Below are 23,449 nucleotides of genomic sequence, written 5' to 3' on the forward strand. Positions count from 1 at the left end.
AAAGGAATAATAAACTGGAGGAGTTCCAGGCGAACTGGAGAGACCTCCTGGAACAGATGCAGAGTGAAAGGAGCAGAGCCAGAACATTGTACACAGAGACTGATATACTGTGGTAAAATCGAATGTAATGGACCTCTGTACCAGCAGCAATACAATGACCCAGGACAATTCTGAGGGATTTATGGTAAAGATGCTACCCACATTCAGAGGAAGGACTGCAGGAGAGGAAACATATAAGAAAAACAACTGCTTGAACGCATGGGTCGGGGTGGACATGATTGAGGGTGTGGACTCGAAACTACCACACCAATGCAACTACCAACAATTTGGAAATTGGTCTTGATCAAGGACACATGACAAAACTAGTGGAAATGCGCATCGGCCATGGGTGGGGGAGTGCGGGGGGTGGGGTGAAGGGAAAAGGAGGAGCATGAATCATGTAACCATGTTAAAAATGTATATTAATAAATGTTAAAAAAAATAACAGCAGCATTTACTTTTGATTTTTGATCAGTTCTTAATCTTGGCTGGACAATTAATCCCCCCCCCCCAAAAAAGTTTCTCCACTGGCCAGCATGGCCTTCTTTATTGCAGGCATACTATGCTGGACAGTCCTTTGCCAGTATCTCTCATGATTCACAATCAATACCAAAGTTCTTCAGAGAGATCTGAGAGTGTCCTTGTATCACTTCTTCTGACTTCTGGCATGGCACCTGTAGACTGTCCAAGTTTCACAGGCATATAGCAATGAAGTCAGTACCACAACTCCGTAGACCTTTAGTCTGTCAGGCAACTTAATACTACCCTTCTCTCCCATACTTTCTTTTGGAATCTTCCAAATGCCATGCTAGCTCTGCCAATTCATGTGTCAACCTCATCATTTATGTGTAACTGGCAGTATTTCCAGTGTAAGTGAATTTAATACAGCATTCAAAATTTCTTCATTTGCTATAACCAATGATTTTTTGTATGGATAGAAACTTCAGGGCTGTTTTGATTTACATTTCCTCTTATTATTAGTACTGTATAGCATTCTTTCATGTGATTGTTAAGAGTCTGTAATTCTTCTTTTGAGCACTTTTTCATATCCTTTTATAATTTATTTATTGGCGAATGGCTTTTAGTTTTATAATTTCTGTGTGTGTGTGTATATGTTTACTTTATATCTGTCTATTGATCTACCTGTCTGTCTATATAATTTGGAAAGCTTTGACTACTTCCCTTCTTATCCTAGGTGCATTAATTTTGTTTGTTGAAAAGCTTTTCAGTTTCAATTAATCAAAATTATCCATTTTATCTTTTGTAACTGCCTCTGTAACTCATTTGATGAAGAAAACATCTACTTATAGCTGGGAAAGATTTATTATATACTTCTCTTTTAAATTTGTTAACAGCATAATCTTTAATATTAAGGTCAACTATCCATTTAGAATATGTGGTAGAAAATGGCATTAGAGGTTCAACTAAGCCTACTTTCTGCTAGACAACTTTGTCATTTTCTCAGCAGGTTTTATCAATTAGGGAGGCCTCTGCAGCTTTGATGAACATGCCATTAACTCCCTTATCTGAGCCACAGATTAAAATGTTAATCAGCAGGGGCCCAGACTGATTGTGAAGGCACTCTAATGGAGACCATCTTCTAAACTGACAATGAAGTATTAATGATTAGTCTTCAGGTGATTTACTAAATCTGAACAAAATTACTATCTATTGAATATTTCTGCTGTCATCTAGCTGTCAAAGAATATCCAAGTTCATAGCCGCTCTTGAAGCCATACTGGTTCTTTGTGATCACTGCTTCCTTATTTAAATGCTCATTTGGTAATACATTAGAGAATTTTTCCAGGATTTGAAGTCATTTTCACAGGTCTATAATTTGTAAATTACATTACCTTTATTTTGAAAATGAGGACTTTGGGGGGGAAGCTAGGAGGCTCAGAGGATAGCCAGGTCTAGAGACAAGAGGACCTGGGTTCAAATTTGACCTCAGATACTTCCTAGCTGTGTGACCCAGGGCAAGTCACTTATCCCCAACTGCCTAGCCCTTACCACTCTTCTGCTTTTGAACCAATGCACAGTATTAATTCTAAGATGGAAGATAAGGATTAAAAAAATGCCATTTCCCCTATTCCATTCCTGTAGTACTGCTTCCATTCTTTACATCCTTTCACTTAACAAAAGTGGCTTGGCAATCATCTTTACCAGTTCTTTCAGTAGTGAAAGATCTAATTTATGTGAATCAAGAAACTTGATCTAATGAAGGTCAAGCTGAAAGATGTTCTCTTTTTATTAGGAGGTAGTGAAATGGTATAGTGGAATACCAGATCTGGGAGTTAGAAAGACCTAAATATGAATCTTTCCCCAGATACTTTACCAGCTATATGACAAGTCACATCACATAACTTCTCTCAGCCTCAGTTTCCTTAACAGCAAAATGAAAATATTAATAGTGCTTACCTCAAAGGTGTGGATAAAATCAAATGAGATTATTTGTAAAGTTCTTTTCAAACTTTAAAATCACTAATAATGATAGATAGCGGTATCAACTTCCCTTCGATCTGATTTTTTTTTCTTTCCAGTCCAAAGAACATTTAACAGAAAAAGGAAACAAAAGAATAGCAAGCTACTTTGACTTTTCTTTGTGGTCTTTTGCCATTCTCCCATGTACCCCACAGAATAGTGCTATTTCTTTTTGGGTTCTTCTCTTTTTCTCAATAAAGCTAAAGACAGCTTTTAGTTTTTACTTATTGTCCACAGCTCATTCTTAAATTTGGCATTAGACTTAGTAGCCTTAATTTTTTTATATTCAACCTTTCTAATTTGCCCTGTTTCTGGTGCAGGTCCTTAAAAATCAAAACTGCCTAATAAGTTTTCCCTATTCTCTTATAACAATCTCTTCAGAAAATTTCTCTAGGTTCCTAATCAGAATCATTTTTCCTTGTCCCTTAAGAATTTCATTCTTGAGAATTTCCCATCCTTCTTCAGCCTACTTCTCTTGTGCAATTTTAGTCCATGAGATCACAACTTATTATTCTCTGCCATCTTTTGAAATTGTTCTCCCCAAATCTCAGGTGCCTGGCTTTCTTGTACTTCTCTATCACTCTCTCCGAGAGAGTTGCCACTTCATCCTAAGGTTTCCATCATAAATAATTGAAGTCCCCAATGATACTGTACTAGAACATAGCATGACATTCTAGATAAGAGACTGATCTTAGATTCAGGAAGATCTATGTTCAAGTCTTGCCTCTAGCACATATTAGACACGTGACCATGGATAAATCACTCAATTTCTCAGTGACTGAGGCAATTCTAAAAGATTATACTTGATGGACAAGTTGTACATTGATCTACAATGGAAGAGTCTATTCCGAGAATGTCCTATAGCAATAAAATCACAAGTCTGTACAAAGGAAAAAAATCATTACTCTGTCATGCCTTTGTGTTGATTTAATTAGTTGTTTCTCAAACTCTCAACCTGTTTAATGTGTCCAGTAAAGTCTTTAGCAAACTTTTATGACAAAATTACTTTTGTCTCTGCCTCCATTGATCTTTATTCATCCAAATGTACTTTATGATGCCTTCTCTGCTCTGGTTTCTGGATTTCCTAAGATGAACATATTTTATTAATACGTTATGCCAACATGCCCCTCCTTTTACTATTTCATTAAAAAAATACAACACATACCTCAAGAACCATATTCCAGTCAAGGGTCTTATCCTCATTAGATATCAATAATACCCATTAAAGCCAAATTTCACTTCTTTTGAACTTCTGGTTCATTCTGTTTAGTTTGCACATTGTGTACTTGTGTGAAATCATTTGAGGCTGTGGGTTTTACTACTAGCTCCTTTCCTAAACTCTGTGTCCTGTAAATTTTTAGCTATTTCAACTGCTCTCTTCCTCAACTGTTGCAGTTGTCTCTGTAGTACCTAACTTGGTAGATAAAATTTTCTCCCTGCCCTTTGGGTCTAAAGCCTTTTTCAATTAAAGCTTGATTAGATTTTCAAAAAACTTGGCATGATACTTATTTAGGTATGAATGGGCAGCATTATTAAGAGACCTCAATTAGCAGTCACAGGTTCTCAGTTTGGATTCTAGTACTATCATTTAGTACCTTTTGATCTTAGACAAATCACTTCTCCTTCCTTTGTTTCATCATCTCTAAAAAGGGGTTGGGGTGGCACCAGCTGATCTATAATGTTCCTTCCAGCTTTAAATCCTAACTGGAAATTTTTTGAGTAACTTTCTTGTTGAATAACCTTTCATATAAATATAAAATTTATTAAATATTCTACCACATAATACTGGTACTGCTATTGCTATTCCTATCAGATTTATTAATTCAAGTGACTTCTGCTGGTTATTGTGCCTGAATGCTCCTTAATATTTTTAGTAAGGGCTTTGGTTTAGGCTTTATGATTTATCAAATCATACAAATATATTTATTCTATTCTGCCCACTAATATTTATCAACCATTAATCATATTCTCTTAGGTCAAATTTGGATTCCTAACAATTCTCCTTCTAGTTTATTTATTTTTCAATAGGTATTGGTGTCAGTTTTCTCCTTTGCACAGACTCCATCTAATATAAGAATCAGATGATTTCCTTTATGCTTTACCAAAGAGAATAAAACTAGATTTGCTTTTCTAGAAAGCTGACAAATGTGCAGTGTTTGAGAATTTAAAGAAACCATTACATATAAATATAACTTAATATTACTGTGTCATAAGAAATGGTAACTATAACAAATAAAAAGACACACTGAGAAGATTTATATAAAATAATGCAGAGTAAAGAAAACAGAATCCAAACATACAACTATATGAAAATAACAAAGTATACAATTTTAAAAAGATTTTCACCAAAAACCATAACAGCAGCTGAGATATAAATATAACTGTTCTACTGGAATTTTATTCAAGCCAATATATATATTTTAAAAACTACATAAAATTTGAAGTTTGTGGTTTTATGTACAATTACTATTTATTTGAATGTTTGTTTTTGTTAATGGCTATATTAGATTAAAAATAATTAACACCACAAAAAAGATTTGATGTTTTAAAAGGAAAATAGAGTTGAGAAGAAAAGGAGACCTTAAAACTAATTAATCTATTCCCTAAAATAAAATGAAGTGATATGTAAAAAAAGTTTCTTTTTGGGATACGTGACGATATATATATATACATACATACAAAAGATAAGTGAAGAAATACATACATATACTAACTGGAAGGCTATTGTTTTAGAGAAAAGTTAATGTTTAAATAATATTCATAAAATTAGTTTCGCTGTTGATATCTTCTTTTGACCATAAAATAAGCCAATACTTGCTCATGTAAAAAACTATACTCTTAATTATCGGCTCTGAATTTAAACTTTTAAGATGAGTCAAAATAATTTAATGTAATATTACATTGCTGAACAACAGATAGCTAAATAATCAAGTTTCAAATGTTAATTTCCATTTCTACTGCCACACCTAAGATAATGTGCCAGAAAGGAAAAAGCATTTTAAAAAGTTTTCAAATGATCAGAAACCACAAACTAACACGTTTTAAAAATAAGACCACTTACAGGCTTTTCCCCTAGCCCTATGGTTGTTAGCACAGAGTTTGAGAGTTCATAGAGATCTCAAATAAATCCCCAGCTATGATATACCTGACAACTGGTTTTCCCACATCTCCTTGAGGATCACTGCTTTCATTTAAAATCTTTTCTTCCATCTTCTTGCATTGATGGAGACCTGGTTCTCCTTGATAACATAGCCTTGTCACTCACTGCAGCTCTGGCAACACTTACTCATACTCTTGGGAGAGATGGATTCCTCCTTGCTCTCCCTGCCCCCTCCAAGTTCTTGCTCTATCACTATCATACAAAAATCTCTCTTCTTCTGAGGTTCATTCAATCCATGTTTATCATCCAATCAAGATTCAGGTAGCTATCATCTTTCAACCTCCAGGACACTCTCCTTTTTTCAATTAATTGTCAATCTTTCCTATCCAAATTCTGCTCTCATACTAGAGGACTTCAATATACATATTGATATTCCCTTCTCCCTAACCTGCAGTTCTTCAGTTTACTTACTTTCCATGATCTAGTCATACTTCCATGTTCATAAGCTCTGAAATTTCCTTGGCTGATCATAATCTGATATCATCCCATCTCTACTTCTGCCTTGCAATTCTGCAAAGACGGCACTGTGTTCTCCATTCCCTCCACCCCTCTGTTCTTTGCCAGACTGCACTGGCTATCCTCTCCTCCTTTCCCTATTTTGAACCTTTGGTGAAACAATTCAAATCTACATTGCTATCTTCTTGCAAGTTTCTTGTCCCTTTATCCTATAGCTGATCTTGCTCTGCTAAACTTCAGCCTTGAATTGCTCTTACCATGTCCTGCTTTATGCTTTTACTCACCTGTTGTTGAACAAAGCTGGAGAAAATCAGAAAACTATGCCGACTAGGTCCATTACAGTTTATGCTACATAAGGTCAATGTCCCTCACTATGATGAGGTAATCTTTTTATGCCTCCCCAATCAATTAATTATCCTACTCACCATAGCAGCCTTTTCATCCCTCCTTATCTCTCACAACTCTCTCTAATCTGACTGAGTTGAGTCCTTCTCTCTCAGTTGAGAACTTTGCTTTGTTTTACTGAAAAAATGGGGGCCATTTGCTAAGAGCTCCCTCTTCTTTATCTCATTATCACTCATATGCCTTCCTCAATCATGGCCTTTCATCCATCTCATATGTAGAGGGTGGCCCTTTTCCTTGCCTATGCAAAACCCTCTTCATTCACAAGCGACCTCATTTCATCCTGCTTTCTCCATCAGACTGCCTTATCATTTCCACTTTCTTCCAATCCACAGGCTACTTTTCCTTATATCCACATCTCTATCATCAAATAACCTTCACTTGTTCTATTCACCTAACTAATTATTGTGCTATATATCTCTTCCCTTTTCTGGCTAAACTTCTTGGAAAGAAGACAGTTTGGTTTTTACACTTCCTTTTCTCTCACTCTTTAGTCTGGTTCCTAACTTTATCTAGTATCCTAACTGAAATGATTCTTTTCAAAGTTACCAGTGATCTTTTAAATATCCATTCTATTGGTCTTTTCTGAAACTCCTATCATCTTGATATCTTTGCAGTCTGTCAATCACTCTCTTCTAAGTTTTCATGACATTATTTTTTCTTTCTGTTTGACTGCTCCTTCTCAATCACCCTAGCTGGATTTTCATCTAGGATATATCCACTAATTGTATCCACACCCAGGGGCTCCGTATTGGGTTGTCTTCTCTTCTTCCTACAAACTATTTCTCTTGCTATCATCAGCTCCAATAAAGCCAATTATCATCCCTGTGCCAAAGATTTCCAGATCTGTTTATTCAGCCTTAATATCTACTCTGATCTTTAGTCTCACATTTTCAATTGTTTATTGGACATCTCAAACTGGATAATCCATGGATACCTCAAACTCAATATATCCAAAACTGAACTCATTATTTTTCTCCCAAGCCCTATCCTTTGGCAAACTTAACTTTTCGATCACTCCATCCTCTCAGCCACCTAGACCCATAACTTTGACATCATCCATGACTCTTCACTCTTCTCTAATATCCAAACAGTTGCCAGTTCTGTCAATTTTACCTTTGTAATATATCTCTCACATATGCCCCCTTCTCTCCTCTGACACTGCCATCTCATCACCTCCTGTCTTATTATTACAATAGCATTGGTTGCTCTGCTTCAAAAGACTCTCCCCAATATAGTACATCTTTCACTCAGCTGTCAAACTGATCTTCCTAAAGTGCAAGTCTGACCAAACTACTGTCTTATTCAGGAAACTACAGCAGGCTCCTATTACCTGTGTGATCAAATGAAAAATCTTCTCTTTTACTTATAAAGCCTTACAGAATCTGGCGCATTCCTATCTTTCCAGTCTTTTTACTCCCCTCTATCTATTCTGCAATCCAGTGATACTGGCTTCTCTGTTTTTCTTCAAACAAGACAATCCATCTCCAGGTTCTATACGTTTCTACTTGTTGGCCCCTATGCCTTTAATTCTCTACTTGTTTATCTCTGCCTACTGGCTTCCTTCAAGTTTCAGTAAAAGTCCCACCCTTTACCAGAAGTCTTTCCCAATCTCCCTTAACTTTTCCCTGTGATTATTTCCAATTTATTCTCAGTATGGCTTATATGTAGATAGTTGTTACATGTTTTCTCCAGACTGAACTCCTTGAGAGCACGGACTGCTTTTGATTACTGTGTATTACTAGTGCTTAGCATGCTGAATTGATTTCCAAAAAGGTGGTATTTAGCACTTCTCTAGGCAAGCCATTTTACTTTTAGACATCTCTAATTGTTAGCAAGTTTTTACTGACATCAAGTCTAAATTGATTTCAATGCAACTTCTATCCATCAAACCAGGTTCTGTCCTCAAGGATCAAAGAGAACAAGTCTAATCCTTCCTCCCACATGATCGTTCTTAAAAAATTTGAACACAAATATAATTTTCCTCTTAGTCTTCTTTTCTCCAGATCAAACATTTCAAGTTCTTTCATTTTCTTTCACATAGCTTACACTCAATGCCTTTCACCATCCTTCTTGTCATCCCTTGGAAGCTTAACTCACCATTTTATCAATGTTCTTATGACACTGTGATATTCCAAATATATTTGAAAACAAATATATTCCAAAAACGAGGTCTGACAAAAACAATGCATAGTGAGATGATCGATTTCCTATACCTGGGAGCTATACTTCTCCTAATATAGCCCAAGACTACATTAGTTCATTATGATAACTCATATTGATATCAGGTGTATACTAAACAGGTAGATAATTTTTAAAAAAAGAATATCTGTGGTTTATTTATGTTTTTCCCATTTTATATTTGTGGAATTGATTTTTTTTTGCACTCAAGTACATTATCCCTAATGAGTTCCATTTTATTTGATTAATCCTAATGATCTACCCTGTGTGTATTAGCTACCTTGCCCAGCTTTATGTCACTACAAATTTGAGAAACATACCATGTATACCTTTAAGTGACTGTCAAAAATGTTAAATAGCATAAAGACAAGTACTCCTTCCAAGTACTCCACTGGAGACCTGCCATACTGACCATTTATAAGTATTCTTTGAGTTTGGCTATGCAACTAGTTCTTAATTCTTATGGTTCTCTCATCATCCAATTTATACCACTTCAATAATTTACTCCAGTTCTCTTAACATAGAGATGAGGAAACTGTGGTCAACAGAAATGATTTGCCCTAGATCACATAAGCTAATTAGAGGCAGAGAGGCAAAATTCAAACCCAAGTCTTCCAACTTGTTAAGTGGTCTTTTTTTTTCATGAAGCCACATTGCCTCTAAGAGTTCATATTATTAAAATGTAAAGAAATAAAAGCCAATTTTTCATAATAGGAGGCCATTATTACAAATAAATGGTGTTCCCTCTTTCAGTAGTCTTATAATTTGTAGGTGGTGGGGGAAGATGCCTACACAGTCAGATTAGACAATTTCCTACCTTTTTTTACATTGCAAAATATAAATTACACTGCAGATATGTTTTTATTATAGATGAATGGATAGAGAAAAATGCATAAAACATTTTATATAATCACTTTACCTTTGTGATGAGGAGTCTATACTTTTCAACCAGATGGTCGTTGTTGTGGCATCCTGCAAGGAGCTGCCATACTTCTCCACGAAGAGCCTCAGGGACACCACTTCTTACTAAAGATGATAACTGCTTTGGTCTCACACTCAAATTAAGATGCCTGAAAATGAAGCCACAGATCATGACTGGGGACTCAGAGGCAAAAAAAGTAGTATAGTCAAGCAACATGTAACACAGAATGGGGTTTCAAGTAGGTAATAAAACAAAACATATTACTGTGCAAATTTATATTTGTTTATTACAAAGGGCCACTTTGTCAAAATTCCACACATGTTCCAAACACTAAAAATTCACTAAAACTATTTCTTTTAAGTCTGTTAATCTACTTAGCATAAAACACATAAACAAGATCACAAAAAAATACTTTTACAAACAAATAAGGCCAATGCCAGAATTGTTTTTAAAAAGCCCAGTGAAACAATATAGACCATAGGATAAGAAGTTTGACTTGGTACTGACCTATTTTACCCTATCTGACATACAATTAAGTCTATAATTATATGCCAAATATTTAAGTTACTATTTCAATACCCAAATAAGTTTTACAAAGGATTTTCTGAGTATAATTATACAATTCCTAAGTAAGGTTAAACACTATACAAATCAAATATCCACAATTAAGCTTTCAATAGTGACATTTTACTATGAATAAAAAGAGCAAATATTAACAGAACATCTGTCGGTAAGACTACCTGGTGATAAAAGTACTTATTTTAGCTTGAATATAACTGCAGAGCAGTGGAAACCATAAACCTTAAGAGTTGGAAGGGATTTTGGAAGTCCATCTATCTGAAATAAAAATGTACTTTCTAATGATGCTGAAACAGGTATCTAATTTCTATTTTCATAAATATTTAGTGTGATTGTGCTTTAAAAAAATACTTAGGGGCAGCTAAGAGGCTCAATGTATAGAAAACCAGGCCTGGAAAGGGGACGTCCTAGGTTTAAAACCAGTGTTTTAGTGCTATTGCAATAAAGCATATTTTTGTTAATGTAAAAAACTATTTAAAAGAAAAAAGGTGGAAAGAGAAAGAGAAAACAAGGGGTTTTATATTTATATTTAAATTTTATATTTATAAAATAACTTCTATGATTCTCTTATCAAATGCAACTAGACAGTTAATAAATGCTTGCTAAAAGAATGTGGTTCCTTTTATCTTTCAGACCATACAAAGTACTTTCTATCTGAACTCGTGTAAAAAGCTTGTCATATAATATTATGTATTAGTTATCTCTGTTGTTATCCTCTACTTATTAGTTTATAAATTCCTTAAAGGCAGGGAATCTTGTCTAATAAAGCTTTCTATCTCCACTATGAGCTGGCAAATTTATTAAGCAACAAGTGCGTAACTTAATTATCACATTATCTACTTGCCATTCTTGCAGTATCTATTTCTTTATTTCTTCTTATGCATATTATACTTAAATTTAGAAGGTAATGTGGTAAAGTGGAAAAAAAAACACTAGATTGGAGAGTTAAGAGAGTTAAGTTCTTATTCTATTATGACCTTACACAAATGATTTTATTTCCTTGGGTCCTCATTTTGCTTGCTCCTCTATAAAATGGTAATATTGGAAAAAGTCATTTTTATTTTTAAAAATTTTTAATTTTAATTTTTTCTGGGTTATATATGTATTATCATGCAAAAATATTGTAAATGAATAATCTTATAAAAATCAAAGTCCCTAAACATAGATTCAAGTAAACAAGTGATAAATCATATGTCTTTATCTGCATTCCTATTCCAACAGTTCCTTCTCTGGAGATGAATAGCATTCTTTGTCATAAGTCCCTCAGAACTGTCCTAGATCAGTGATGGGCAAACTTTTTAAAGAGGGGGGCCAAAGGAAAGGAAATGCTCATCTGTCAGTCTGTTTCTAAGGCAACTTTTCTGAAGTTTCATTGTATTGTATCCTGCTTGTATTCATCAGATTAGAAATAATGTCGCTGGGCCTGATAGAATATTTCAGGGGGGCAGCATCTGGCCCGCGGGCCATAGTTTGCCCATCACTGTCCTAGATCATTGTATTGCTATTAGTAGTAAAGTATCACATTTGATCATTCCACAGTATTTCAGTTACTGTGTATAAAGTGCTCCTGGTTCCGTTTATTTCACTCTTTATCTGTTCATGTAGGTCTTTCCAGCTCTTTCTGAAATCATCCTGTTCATTATTCCTTTCAGCACAATAGTATTCCATCGCCATCATATACCACAATTGTTCGGTCATTCCCCAATTGAGGCACATCCCTTTAGTTTCCAATTCTTTGCCACCAGAAAAAGAGCGGCTATAAATATTTTTGTACAAACAGGTCCTTTTCTATTTAAAAAAAAAATCTCTTTGGGATACAGACCTAGGAGGTTTTTCCTGGATTGTATGAATTCTTTTATAGCTCTTATGGCATAATTCTAAATTGCCCTCCAGAATGGCTGGATCAGTTCACAGCTCTACCAGCAATGCACTAGTTTCCCAATTTTGCCACACTCCCTCCAACATTTATCATTTTCCTTTATGGTTATGTTGATCAATCTGATAGGTGTGAGGTGATATCTCAGAGTTATTTTAATTTGCATTTCTTTAATCAAGAGGGATTTGGAACATTTTTTCATATGATTATTGATGGCTTTGATTTCTTCATCTGAAAACTGGCTAGAATAGGTCATTTTTAAAGCCCTTCTAGCTTTGACTTTCTACAATTCTTTATTTTTATTTATAGGAATATATATATATATATATATGAAAATGACATTTATAGAACGTTTTCTTGGCTCTGTTTACTTCACTTGTATGCAATTATTTTTAACAGCTTTGTACAGACAGAAAAACATACTGATTGCAGCTAGCTGATTATGATAGCATTTACCATAAACAAATTTGGCAAAGTGGGAAGATGTGCTACATTTGTAATGGTGAGCTAATAAGGTAATGGGTTCCCCATAATTGCAAGTATTCAGGCAGTGACTAGATTTGCCAGGGATACTATAATGGAGATATATGGTTCAAGTAAAGATTAGGCTAGATTTCTATAGTCCCTCCTACACCAAGAATCCATGATTCAGTTTCTCAGGTTAGAAATAATAATTATAATAAAAAATTATGCTAATGCTATAGCATTTTATGATTTTGAGATTTGCAAAGCACTTTATAAATATTATCTAATTTTATCCTCACAACAACTATGAGAGTTTAGTGCTATTATTAGCTTGATTTTAGTGACCAGTGCAAGATCAAACAGCTAGTCTTGCCTAAGAGACAGACCTCCTGCTATCTCCAGATCCAGAGGCAAAAGAGTCTTAACCGCCAGTGTTCATTGCTTATTTTCCTCCCCTCGTCTCCCTGGTAATGGAATCTTCAGCTCTGGCTCACAGACCTTTGTCAGTTCTGCTCCACTTAGAAATCCTGCTCTCTTTTGCCTCTTAAAGAGACAGAGGGTGAGCTTAAAAAATCCCTTTAACAGTAGCAAGATATAAATTCATTTTTTTTTGGACTTCAGGTTCAGAGCTCTATTGATGGCTATAAAGAAATTTGCTCACAAATCACAAAAATCTTTTGAAATAGGTGGAGAAAAGTATTTCTCCTATTTTATATTTGAGAAAACTGGTGATCAGAGAGGAAAATTACTTGGCCACAGTCACACATTCAGTGAATAGAGAGGCTGGCTCTAGACGATATGGTTTCTGACTCTAGCACACTTTTCATTATAAAATGTGGCCTCACTAAAATCTGATCAGAGATTTATGAGTGCTATGAACTATACTTCAGTGATTTTAAAATCTATTATTGGGCAAATATGACTAGACTCAATTTGATTTTTAAGAGAATTTCAAGATATGAAACCTTTTCATATCTGCCAGTATTATCCCTTAAAACACTTCAGAATCTATTCTGCAAACAGAATTTTAACATGAATGTTGGCTGTTTTGTCTTCCAGTAAAGAAGGAAAATAAAAATATATGAAACTATTCTGTTTGCCAGAAAGTTGGTGTGTGGTGAAGGAGAGAAAGAGCAGAGATTCTTAAAATCTTATTTTGCCTTTGTATTACTGGAGGTAAACAGATTGGATAATGAAATTTGTTAAAACCAAATTCTTAAGGAAATAAGCCAAAGCTTCCCTCTGACATTTTTCAGTATACTCTTTTTTTTTAAAACCCTTAACTTCTGTGTATTGGCTTCTAGGTGGAAGAGTGGTAAGGGTGGGCAGTGGGGGTCAAGTGACTTGCCCAGGGTCACACAGGTGGGAAGTGTTAGTATACTCTTAAAAGAAGTATTTTATTAAAAACGCAAGGTATCACAAGAGTTTTGAAAGCAGATGCTACTCATTTGCAGTTCTATCTTCCAAGAGCACTAAGTGCCTATTTAAAATCCTGAGACAGGGCGGATTATAGTTTAGCTAAAAATAAAGCCAAATGCTCACAAGTTCTATCTTTCAAGAAAAAACATACCAGAAAGGAAGGGGCTTGTCAGGAACTTATGTGACAAGTCTAATAACAAGGCAGAGGGAATCAAGAAAAGTTCAAATCACTTTTCTTTTCCTTCTACAAAATGTGCATAAATAAATCTGAAAGTAAATGGATGAAATATATATCATAACTTTATCATTCTAACTAGTATCATCCTTTTTCATAAAATTAAGAGGGAGCTGAAGGTTAGTTCGACTGCATAGAGCAGTGTTTCTGAACTGGCTAACAAACTCTTTTCTGTCCCTTCCCATTGCTTTAGCTGAACGACAATACGGAATGATGGATTTTTAGGGCTAGAAGAACTGCAAGACATCATCGAATCCAGGCCCATTACTATACCAATGAAGAAACTGAGGTTCAGAAGTTAAGTGACTTGTCAAAGGCCACATAGCAGGAAAAGTGCTAGAACTAAGATTTCAATTTAGATCTTATGATATGAGAACCTATATTTTTATACAAAACCTAGTTGCTTCTGACTAGATTTAATTATTCATGCCAAGGCTGAATTATTCTGCTTTGGTAAGGACTGCAGCATACAAAATGAAATTTCTGGGAGAAATTGGAAGTTATTATTATAAAACTTACCATCTTGACAGCAGTTCTCCCCAAGTTTCAAGAATTTTTTCTGCACATTCTTTGGACACATCACCTGATCCACTCAAGAGAGGTTCATCATTATCTTTAACAAACAGAATACAAAGATAGTGTGATAAAATGGGATTGTGTTAAGCAGAAAAAAAGAATTAGCACTAATAGAGCTGCTTGGTTCTTGTTACAAACTTATGGGCTTTAATGTGCAATATTTGCAATAAATTTTGACCCATAGTCTTGTACATACCCATCTCTATGTAGGCACATTCTCAATTGGAACCTTGTGGGGGAGAAGTTGTGGCAGAGACATGAGATGTATGGGAATGTTACTATAAAAAAGTTCACTGTTTTCTTTTATTAAATAGGTAAAAATACAAGATCAAAATGCTATTGGGTTAAGCCCTATATCTTAATTATTTTCCATATATTTCTTTTGTTTAAATGCAGGGTAATATGTATATATTCACATTTAAAATTACACAGGGCAATGTAATACAATAATAATTAGTAGCATTCATATACTTCTTTAAAGATTGCAAAATGCTTTACAAACATCTCATTTCATCCTTATAATAGTTTTGTGAGCTAAGTATCATCATCCTCATTTTACAGATGAACCTGAAGCAAACAAAGGTAATGTGACTTGCCTAGTTCCATACAGTTTTTAGGTGTTTGAAGCTAGATCTGAACTCAAGTCTTCCTGAACTTTTGAAGAAGCAACTATTATAAGCCAGGCATTATTCTAGGTATTGATGATATCCCATCTATAATAGATTTACATTCTAACAGGGGAGACAGCATTTTTGTATATAGGCATATACAAAATATGTTTGGAGTTTTGGGTGAAAAGACACTAAGAGCTTGGGGGGATTGAGAAAGGCTTCATGTAGAAGGTAGCACTTAAACTGAGCCTTGAAAGAAACCAGAGATTCTAGGGAAGTAGAAGTGAAAAGGGAATGTGTTCCAGACAAAGAGTAGACAGGTTAGGGCCAGGTTGTGAAAGACTTTAAAAGCAAAACAAATGAGTTTTTATTTGAACTTATAGGCAATAAGAAGCTACAGGAATTTACTGAGGAGGGGGGAGATATGGTCAGACATGCACTTGAGGAAAATTATTTTAGCAGTTATGTAGACAAAGTATTAGATAGGGGAGAGTTATGAGATACTAATTAGGAAACTATTGCAACTGTCCCAGTGAGAGGTGAAATGTGTCAGAATCAAGAAGGCTGCTATGGGAACAGTGAGGAGGAGTCAGAAGAAAACAGGTGATATTATGATATTGCAAATGAAGAAACAACCAGTTTGGCAATTGGTTGGATGAAGGTTAGGTGAGTGATGAATGGAGAATATGGAAAGATTATGAATCTAGGACACTAGAAAGATGGCAGTGGCCTTGAGAAAACCAGGATAGTTCAGAAAAGGCAGGGGCCTGAGTATGAAAAAAATGAGTACTACTTTGGATATAATGGCATTGTGAAAAAAGCCCTAGATTTGGCACCAGAGGATGTGGGTTCAAATTAAAACTCTATCACTCTTTCTATGTCAGGGATGGGCAAACTACAGCCAGTGGGCCAGATGCAGCCCCCTGAAATGTTCTCTCTGGCAGCACAACATTATTCCTAATCTGATGAATACAATGAGTAGGATACAATACAATGAAACTTCAAAAGAGTTGCCTTAGAAACAGACTGACAGATGAGCATTTCCTTTCCTTTGGCCCCCTCTTTAAAAAGTTTGCCCATCACTGATCTATGTCATTTAAGTTTTCTGAGCATCAGTTTCCTCATCTAAAAAATGAGAGAGTAAACAAGATGGTTCCCAATGTCCCTTCTAGTTCTAAATCTATGCTCTCACTTCTACTGTAAAGAGAAACAAAAAGAAAATGGTGAAAAAGTCATATCCTCTCCCTGAGAACTTTTGAAATCCCGTTTATTTCAGACTCTGCAAAATTCTGACTTACTCTTTCTCCAATTGGTAGAAATCATTTTATGGAAAAGGGAAACCTATATAAATAAGTTCACATAGAAAATGAATTCCTGAATAATGTTTAATATGCAAAATTGTTCTCCTTTAATGGTTTTAATACATAGGTTTCAATGGGGATTGTTTCTTACAGCATTAGATCTAATTACTACATTTACATAATTTACCTCAGACTAGTGATTATCAGCCCTGAAGTAATGACACCCAGAATACTTGCTGCAGAGACAACCTTGCCCCTAATTATGAGGAGTACACCACCAATACCAAAATGAAATTATTTCAGATGAAACAACCTTAGGATTTTCTTTTTCACAAGAAACTACTGTTTTTAGACCTTTTGTTATATGCTGAGAAGGATATAATAAGTAGTGAGACCAAGGCTTTGATCTTAAGATCATTTAGGTCTAATAGATGAAGCCTATACCATGTAGTAGTGAAAGCACTGATGTGAGAGTCAGGAGACCTGTAATTTAATTCTGACAAGACCTCTGCTCCATTGGTTATGAGATTTGGGCAAACCATTTCATCCTCTGGATCTCTATGTCCTCATTTGAAAAATGACATGACCATCTGAAATAATTTCTTAGATGTTACTCTTGATAGGAAACAGACTCGAGAGGTCTCAAAAGAAAAAAAAAAGGAAGTTTTAATTTAAATCAGTGCAATAAAATACCATCAAATCATGTTTTTTTTTCAACTTTAATACTTATATATTTTATGATAAGGTAGGAGCACTGAATTTGGAGAAAGAGAACCTATGTTTTTATCCCACCTGTGGTACTTCACAGTTGGATGGCCTTGGACAAATAACTTAAACTTTCAGCCCTCAATTTTCTCATCTTTAAATAAGGGGATTGTACTGGATGATCTCTTTTAGTGCTGAATATATTACCTACTGGATACTCTGTTGCTTTAAACTGAAGTTAAGATTCTGTGAAGTATCCATCTTGAACCTTTTAACATTACTAAATTCTTCTGTATTTCAAAATGCTAAAGTATGATACAGTGGAGCAACAGAGACCTATTTTGTGATCACTCAAAATTTTAAAAAATAAAACCAAACCAAAAGCTATGTACATATAAGAAGTAATAGATATAAGTTTTGATTTTTTGCAGTTCTTACTGGAAAATGATAGCAGATAATACACCAAGACTCCAAAAAGGTTTGCAAACAAGTGAAGATATAAAATGAGCACAGTCTAAATCTTACCTTCCTCTTCATCATCCTCGGGAGGGGAAGGTATCATTGAACTCTGGGACCCTGACTGTGGCAGGCGAAGGGAGGGACTGGCTGTAGTTTTTCTCCTTTCTCTTTCTGATTCACTCTCCAAGCACACAACTTCATATAAAGTGTCAGTGTTACTTTTTCTGTCTTTCTGCTTAATCTTTAGAAAAGAATGATATGAATTAGGCCCTTTTGTTAATCTATATTTTTGGTTTGACGTATCAAACATTTAAGCACCTACCGTGTGCAGAGTACTATGCTGACTGTGTTGCTAAAAGAAAAAAAAAAACAAAAATAGAAAATGATCCTTCACTCAAAAAGCTTGTTTCACTTAGAATGAAACAATATGTGCAAAGATGGGTAATCCAACTAAGGGGAAGTGGAGTGAGAGAGGGAAGGAAGGAAGGAAGGAAGGGAAGAGGGAGACAGGGAAAGAAAGACAGATAGATAGACAGACAGACAGAGACAGAGTGTGTGTGTCAGTAGAAAGCAAGGAAGCAGAGGCAAGAACTGAAAGCACAGAATGTAGATAATTTTTTTCTAGGAGTTGTTTAATAGAAGAGAGCTATGTGGTGGTAGTTTAAAGGCAAGATTAAGTGAAAAAAATCTGGGTATGTGTGTTAGTAGCAGGGAAGAGCCAGTAGATAAAAAGAATACGGAGATTAGAGAGTGGGAATGATCTAAGAAACAAACTTTCCAAGGAGAAAGGAAATGATGAAATCATAAATATAAGTAAAGTCAACAAGGTTTGGCTTTGGGAAGGAGAAAATCCAAGTCTTTACTTGAGCAAAGTAAGACAGAATGGTGCATGATGTAAAAGGGCTTTGAGGTATAGGACAGAAGACAACAGAGAGCTCAAGATGAAAAGTCTCTATTTTTTCAATAAAATAGAAGTTGGGGGAGGGTCAAGTAGGGGTTTCAAGAAAAAAAGTTTGAAACAGCTGCTTTGGGAAGTGTAATGGAACATGTGAGGAAACAAAACCTAAAAGATACTACAGCAGAAAGGACAGGGCTGGGAAGTCAGGAGGTCTGTATTTGAGTTGTGGCTCTATCACTCGTTTGTTGTGTGTGGCCCCAAGCAAGTCACTGCACCTTATTTGTGCCCCAGGTCTCCCGTCTGTAAAGGGAGACACTTTAAACTAGAAGATCACTAGAAGATCGAGGTTCCTTTCAGGTCTAATATTATGTATTCTAAGATTCAATCTAGCTCAGAGTTCTATGTTCTAACCTTCTATGTTCTAGATCTATTCCTCCTTTTCCCTTCTATATTCTAAGGCTTCTGCAGCTCTAAAGTTCTATGAATGTCCTATCTCTCTTCTATGCACTTTGGATTATTATCATGAAACCTTGGCTTCTGTCCAGCTTCTTCCTATTTCATTTTGATGGTATTCTAAATGGGCTAAATTCAAACTATTTTGATCTAATCAAAACTTAAAAAGCTACTTTTCTAATGCTGTACCATCTATATGTTAATAACTACCACAGTTGGAAAAACTTCCAAGTCAAAAAAAGGTACTGAGCCTTTTACATTGGGGGAGAGGGGAGAATGGGTTTGAGAAGAAGGGTTGAAATCAATGTTGAATATATATTTAATTGTGGAAGTTGTTGTTTTTCCTTATTTGAAGAACAAAAAAAATTTTAAGTTAAGTTTAGTTGTCTGTATCTTTCTCTTTCTAAAGGGAAATTTAGCCCTAGCAATAAGATTTCCTTGTAGAATAATAAGTTTTTAAAACAGAAGCATTTTGTGCTTCATTTTTGGAAAGCAAATAATGGAAATGCCTTATAACCCAAATTAGAAAGGAAGAACACAAGAAATGCAGAATAAATTAAGAAAACTATCAGTCCAACAACCATTTACAATTTAAGCCAGTATTCTATCACCAATAAGTTAATGAGATTTCATTAAGCACTGACAATATGCCCTCAGATATCACAGGGTGAACACTTCACCTTCAGAGTTACGTTGTAAGAGAATTGGATGAGTTATTTACAATATTATAAAATATTCAATTGCTAGACAAAAAGAGAAAATGAAAAACAAATCTGCAGAAATTAAACAAATCATAAAAATTGTGATAAAATTACAATGCATTCAAGTTTGGTAAAATAAAAGATGTCTTATTAATTAAGTTAAACTTCCTAAATTTTAGGGAAGAAAAGCTTGTTTTTTCCCCAGACAAATACTTATTAAGGCTTATGGCATTAGTTGTTAAAATTTTCCTCATTATTCTAAAAAGTGACTCATCTAAATAAAGACAAAAGTGTTAGAATAAACTTAGGACGTTCCCTTCCTTATTTCTGCTTTATTAACAGGGGAATACAACACTAGATCTCATCTACCGTCATTATGCCACTTAGAATGGATGTATAACAGTCTAGCAGGTTCACAAAAAGTTTAGGTTTGTAGTAAGTAGGAACATGTTTAATTCTACATTCCATATGAAGCTATTTTTGGCAAAGTGATAAAAAAAACCGTGCTACAGACAGAGTATCATTATACTGAAATATTTTACAACCACATCCAGAATTCAAATTAATATTAGCCACTTTGAATCCCTACAAATCTACATGGATTACAAAATATGTATGTGTGGCTATTTCATAGGGTATTGTGGATATCAGATGGAGAAAAGCTATAAAATCTGAGGAAGAAGTCAGAATGTTTGGTACTTTAAGATTTACAAAGAGTATCCTGTATAGAATGGCTATAGTTCAGTTCATAGTTACTGTATCAGGTTAGGTCAGAAGGATATTCTTCCTTGCAACAACCCTGTAAAATAGGTAGTAAGTCTTATTTCCATTTCACTGAAGCAAAGGCTTAGGCTGGGATACAAAATCTTGGCCAAGGTCACAAAGAAAAAGGTAGAGTGAAGACTGTCTAGGTTTCCTGACGGCAAATCTAGTAACTCTTTCATATACAATTTCTGCTATTTGTAAAAAAAAATTAAATTAAATTATTCATTTCAAGATGGAGCTTACCCTAAGGTAAATATTCATACAGATCTGTGATTTCATCAATTTGAATATTCCCTCCAATGATACTGATTAAGCATGCCTGCTTATTCTGTGCAACTCTTGAACTTGTCCTCCCAAGAATGCTTCAGCGATTCTACCCAATGCATTGGGGGTCTTCCTGGCATTCTGAGGATACTGACAGAATCTACAATTTTCCCAATGGTTATCCCTAGCTCTCAATATGTCTTAAATTTTCTTTAAAAATTATACTTATATTTTATGATATTTTATATCCTGTTTCTCCATTGTAATTTGTTATGCAGTCTGCTTATGCTCACCATATACTTCTTGATTGCCCTTTGGGAGATTCTCAACTTCAATCTTTGAAAACTAGACTGTTCCATAACTTGTAGCTATCAATAAAAGAAGAGGAAGGCAAAAAAAGTCCATGCTGGTACAGAGCTCACAGACTAGTGGGGAGGACAGCAAGCCACAACTACATACAGACAAGCTATACAAGATAAACTGGAGATAATCAACTAAAGGAAGATATTAGCATTAATTAAGGGGGATCAGGAAGAGATGCTTGCAGAAGTGAGAACTTTAGCTGAGAACTGAAGGAAGCCAGGACATCGAGAAAAAGAGGGAGAGAGTGCCAAACATGAGTGAGAGCTGATGAAAATGCACAACTATGAGATGGAGTGTCTTGTAAAAGAACCAGCAATTAGTCCAGTGCTACTGGATCAAAGAGTACATGAAGGGGGTCTGGGGTGATGTAAGGAAGATTAATTTGACAGTTGAGGAGAAGGACTATGCTGGGGAGAATTGGAGCAAGGAAACCAAACAGCAAGCTACTGCAATAATCCAGGTATGATGTAATTATTAAGGGGTCTTAGGGTGGTGGTAATGTCAGAGAAGAGAAGGGGGTATTTAAGTTAGAAATGATAAGAACTTGTTCGGGAGCTATATAATCAGAACAATATCTTTTTCAAATAGGAGTATGTGAAAGACTTTGTCATCTCTAGGAACATTTAGACTGCTGTATTTCCTCTAAGATAGTAGTAAACACCTATTTTTGTGTGTTCCCGTTTTAATCTTTTTTTTTGAAATTATTGATACGAGGACTATTGAACAAGGTTATCCTTGTTATCTCTTTCAAGGAATCTCATATAATACTGAGGGAGAGAGCCTTTAAAGTAGCAATTTGATTGACTAAATCAAATGCCTTTTTATATTCAACAATCATGCTACTGAAGAAACCACTAGGGAACAGAATGTCTCACTGGTTTTCATCAAGGATAAAATAAGCTCTGATCTAATTAACTGTGATGTATCTGATGCGATGTGGTTATATCATAACAGAATGTAACCTTAAAAAGGTAATCCAAGGACTAGAGTTTTTGTCAGTATCTCCAAGACTGCTTGGGGGTGGGGGTGGGGGGTGGTAAAGGATGCTTTGGTTCTAAGTACCTGTTATTCTGCCTCTTAGCACGGGCCGAGCACATGGTAATATTGTATAATAAGTGCTCGTTGATTGAACCCTGTTATCTAAGCAGAAATATCACAAGATTTCAGCATTAAAAAAACCCTAGAGGTCATCTAATTCAACTCATAACTGAATAAAAGTCTCACTTAACAATATTCCTGACAAGGATCTCCTGGAAAATCTCTAGTGAAGGGGAGCCTTTTAAGGATGCTAATTATATACTTGTTAGCAGCTGTAATTACCTAAGTGAAGACACAGAAGAATATGTTGAAAAATAAGATTCAGAAATGAGAAATGAAAGACTCCAAAGGCTTAGAGACACTATAGAATATGTTTTATAACCATATATCATTCTTTCTTTGAGAACAGAGCCATAAGACATTGTACAGGCAAGCAGCAAATGACATTAAAAAATGAAATGGTTATTATAATGGACAAGAAACAACCAGTTACCAAAGTGTGAATCATTTTTGAATTAAGCATATAGTCAATTATCAACTTATAAGAGCAAAGATCAAAACAATCATCAAATTGGAAGAAGAGAAATAGAAAAGATATGGCATAAAACAGAGACAACTCCAGCTTGTCTTATTTAAATAAACTATAGATAGGAAATAAATAGGGAATAGGAAGGAAATAAATAGGGGACAGGTAAAAAACAAACAAAAACATACACAGAAAAAAAAGGCCAGAACTTTTCTAAGAAAGGTTAACCAATATAAATCAACCACCCATCATAAAAAAGAGATCCAACAAGCCTACAAACTGCCTTAGCCAGCAAATATTTACTCTCTTGATCAAAAGGAATATAGCAACTAAGGGCAGCACTAGTTTAGGTTATACATTCATTTAGAAAATATTGTGGAAAAGATGGTGGAGGACATGATCCAAGATCACCTCATAAAGCAATCATCCCAATGCAGTGAAATCTGAGGGAGCAGGATGAAAACTAAAAATGGAAAACATTTGTTAGGATTTCTGTAACAGTCTTTTACTAATCAATGAAAAATAAAGCTACCACTTCTGAATCCTTAAAATCAGTCTTGATTAAGGAAGGATA

At 35.0% G+C, this 23,449-nt stretch overlaps 1 protein-coding gene across 1 annotated transcript in view; it reads right to left on the reverse strand.

Annotated features, from left to right (window-relative positions):
• RABGAP1 (RAB GTPase activating protein 1) overlaps positions 1-23,449 on the reverse strand; it is a 186,399-nt gene that overhangs the window by 105,290 nt on the left and 57,660 nt on the right. The window contains exons 10-12 of the mRNA XM_044664252.1: positions 17,934-18,108; positions 14,735-14,828; positions 9,639-9,789 (exon numbers count right to left, since the gene is read on the reverse strand). Coding sequence (XP_044520187.1) covers positions 9,639-9,789; positions 14,735-14,828; positions 17,934-18,108 — 420 coding nt within the window. The remainder of the gene's footprint in view (positions 1-9,638; positions 9,790-14,734; positions 14,829-17,933; positions 18,109-23,449) is intronic.

The sequence above is a fragment of the Gracilinanus agilis genome, chromosome 2 (genome assembly GCF_016433145.1).
Source record: "Gracilinanus agilis isolate LMUSP501 chromosome 2, AgileGrace, whole genome shotgun sequence".
Classification (NCBI taxonomy): Eukaryota; Metazoa; Chordata; class Mammalia; order Didelphimorphia; family Didelphidae; genus Gracilinanus; species Gracilinanus agilis.